This window comes from Pinus tabuliformis, chromosome 8 (genome assembly GCF_031772625.1).
Source record: "Pinus tabuliformis cultivar Carrire ecotype Pingquan chromosome 8, CPIR1, whole genome shotgun sequence".
NCBI classification, from domain to species: domain Eukaryota; kingdom Viridiplantae; phylum Streptophyta; class Pinopsida; order Pinales; family Pinaceae; genus Pinus; species Pinus tabuliformis.
This window is the reverse complement of record NC_142294.1, coordinates 1,430,460,754-1,430,463,695: the sequence shown is the minus strand read 5'-3', so window position 1 is coordinate 1,430,463,695 and position 2,942 is coordinate 1,430,460,754. Positions and strand designations below refer to the sequence as shown.

At 35.3% G+C, this 2,942-nt stretch overlaps 1 protein-coding gene across 1 annotated transcript; it reads left to right on the top strand.

The window, feature by feature from the left end:
• Positions 1-1,878: 1,878 nt before the first annotated feature.
• LOC149241036 (basic form of pathogenesis-related protein 1-like) lies at positions 1,879-2,724 on the top strand. The gene has a single exon (XM_089367422.1). It carries the CDS (start codon positions 2,015-2,017, stop codon positions 2,501-2,503), a length of 489 nt encoding a protein of 162 aa, XP_089223548.1. The 5' UTR covers positions 1,879-2,014; the 3' UTR covers positions 2,504-2,724.
• Positions 2,725-2,942: the final 218 nt, after the last annotated feature.

Here is a 2,942-nt window from a genome sequence, read left to right as displayed (position 1 = left end):
CATGCATTAATGTAACGTAACTATAACTACAAAAATACTGATAGCCAAAAATATTGATAGCCAAACACACCGGAAGAGAAACAAAGAAAAAAAAAACCTAACATACTTATACAACCATAATTGTTTTGAAAAAATTGCAAGAACACATATGTGATTATTTTCCCAAAGAACACATGAATACTTATTAAAGAACATATAATTATTTTCAAACGAAAAAAGGGAAAGGATAGGACATTGCAAGCAAGATGGGAAACAAAGAAAGTAAGCGGGAACATGCAGTTCTCGTACTTCTTCCTCTGATTTGTTAAGGGTTTTGATCTCACCTATTCCATTTACACCTGGTTTCGAATGTATTTAATATCATAAGAACAGATGGGGCACAAATGTGATTCCCCACTAAGTAATAAGGGTTGGGTTTAATATGTCACATTATTATTTTTTGTATGTGTATTTTTATTTTTATTTAAAAAAATTAAATTTGGGGATAAATAATTGGATTACAGATAAATATTTAAGTTTGTTTAAATATTTATTGGTTTTTAATTATTAGGTATGATATTGATTATCATTCATTGCGAAAGGAAAAAATGCAAACAAAAAGTGATTGAAATTGCCAATTTATATAAAAAAAAAAAATATTTTATAAAATAATGTTATATTTATTTATAAAATAATTTTGTAATTATCTATTATTTAAATTATTTGTTTAAGAATTATTTATGATAATGTTTTTAGCTAATTATGCTCTAAGACTTATTTATAAGAAGGTTTTTAGTTGTTACGTAATCATATATTTACCATAGACATTAATTTATCATAGATAGTAATGGACTTCTTAGATCTTATGCAAGATTTTTTTAGTGTGTAAGGTTTATTTAATGGATGTAAAAATTCGTAAAATCATTTTAGAAATGGTATGTGAAGGTTACTTACCAACTTTAGTTTATAAATATTTTAAATTGTTCGCAATGAATAGGCAAATTGCAAATATGTGCACGTGAAAAAGGGTGGCTCAGAACTGTTCCTTTGTCCTGATCACGTTCAAAGGAGGATGCGAATATCTCACAGTACACTTGGTCACGCCATTACCTGGTGGCTCAGAACTGTTCCTTTGTCCTGATCACGTTCAAAGGAGGATGCGAATATCTCACAGTACACTTGGTCACGCCATTACCTGGTGGCTCAGAACTGTTCCTTTGTCCTGATCACGTTCAAAGGAGGATGCGAATATCTCACAGTACACTTGGTCACGCCATTACCTGATACATCCATTCACTTGTATTCTTTGTTTCAATACCATCACTATCTTATCTTATGTTATGCTTATCTTATTCGGAGTTGTCTTCACATAAATTTCTTACAATTTATCTTGTTGATAAACGGTATCATAATTGTCCAATCTCGTGGCGTTTGTTTTGTAAGTTAGTCAAAATTCCAATTTTGAACGAAGCCACCAATGTCCCGTTCTTCCGGAATGGCATATATTTCAACGATTCCGTGTTAGTGTTAGAGTACTTCTTTGATTTGTTTTTTAATAATGAAGGGAATTGAAACAAAAATTCCATGTTAAAAGAAAAGCAATGCTGAGTCTACGTTTTTATTCCCTGAAGTATGTGTTTTCAACAACCGTGTTTCATACGCATTTAGAAGCAGCAACTTTTTCTGCATAATCTCAAAATCAAACGCCATGCGGAAGCAGGTCACACCATCTTTATATTTGGCACGCCTTGCATTGCAGAATTCTGTGGCGGATTTCCTAACGGGACTCCAAGTCAGTCAAGGCTTGGCGTTCTTCTAGAATTGAGTTATTTTTCACAAATTTGCATGATGCTGACTGAAATACATTCATTGCATCTTCCTCCATGTCGTGGAAGCAATATTACGCAATGGTGGATTGGAGTTTTTCGCTATAAATATCGATACTATGTGCCTGTTTTCAGATATTGAATTAAGCGTGCAGTGAGTGATTTCTCTCTTTAACTCCGCTCTGGACATTAGGTTGAGCGTTGTCAATATGAAGTGGTCGTTGAAGTATGCTTTTTTCCTGCAACTGGCATTGTACTGCTTAGTCGGGCAAGGCCAAGATGTACAGCAACGATTCTTATCTCCTCACAATGACGCGAGAGCCCAAGTGGGCGTCGAGGCTCTGGTTTGGGACGACACCGTCGCGGCTTACGCACAGAATTATGCAAATCAACGCATAGGGGACTGTGCTCTGCAGCATTCTGGTGGTCAATACGGAGAAAATATTTTCAAGGGGTTTGGGATAACTGATCCGGTGGGAAGCGCCGTGATGGATTGGGTCAGCGAGAAGCAATACTATGATTACTCTTCCAATTCCTGCTCTGCCCCTTCAGGTAAATCGTGCGGGCACTATACTCAGGTGGTGTGGAGAAATTCCAAGAGGCTCGGATGCGCCCAAGCTACATGTAACAACGGCTGGACTTTCGTTATCTGCAACTACGACCCGCCGGGAAACGTTTCTGGGCAAAAGCCATACTGAATTCTGAGATCTCGTCCTATCATACCCGATTAATTTGCTATTTTCTTGGCTTTTAATATTTCGTGTGAAGTAAATAAATGGCGATTTCGCCCTCATAAATAATTGGATGTTAAATAAGCGTATGTCGACGGCACTAGTTGTTAATTAAATAATTTATGAATCGTCTCCCATTTTAAGCCGTTTTGTTTGACGGTTGCAGTATAGAATAGATTGTTTGCATCCTTTACTGGTATAGAATAGATTGTTTGTATCCTTTAATGGTCGAAGCGCTTATTATTATTCAACGAGAACCAAAGAAAGAGGCGTAAGTCTGGTTTCTAAGTACTTTTCTTTTGGTTTTTTAAAAAGCAATGTTTTAGGTTTATTCTCCATCAATTTATTGGTTTAAATAAAACAAAAATAGTTGGTTGATAATAATGTTCATAGGTAAATTAACTAT

Coding starts and splice junctions, on each gene's coding strand:
- LOC149241036 (XM_089367422.1), top strand. CDS start 2,015: ATGAAGTGGTCGTTGAAGTATGCTTTTTTCCTGCAACTGGCATTGTAC.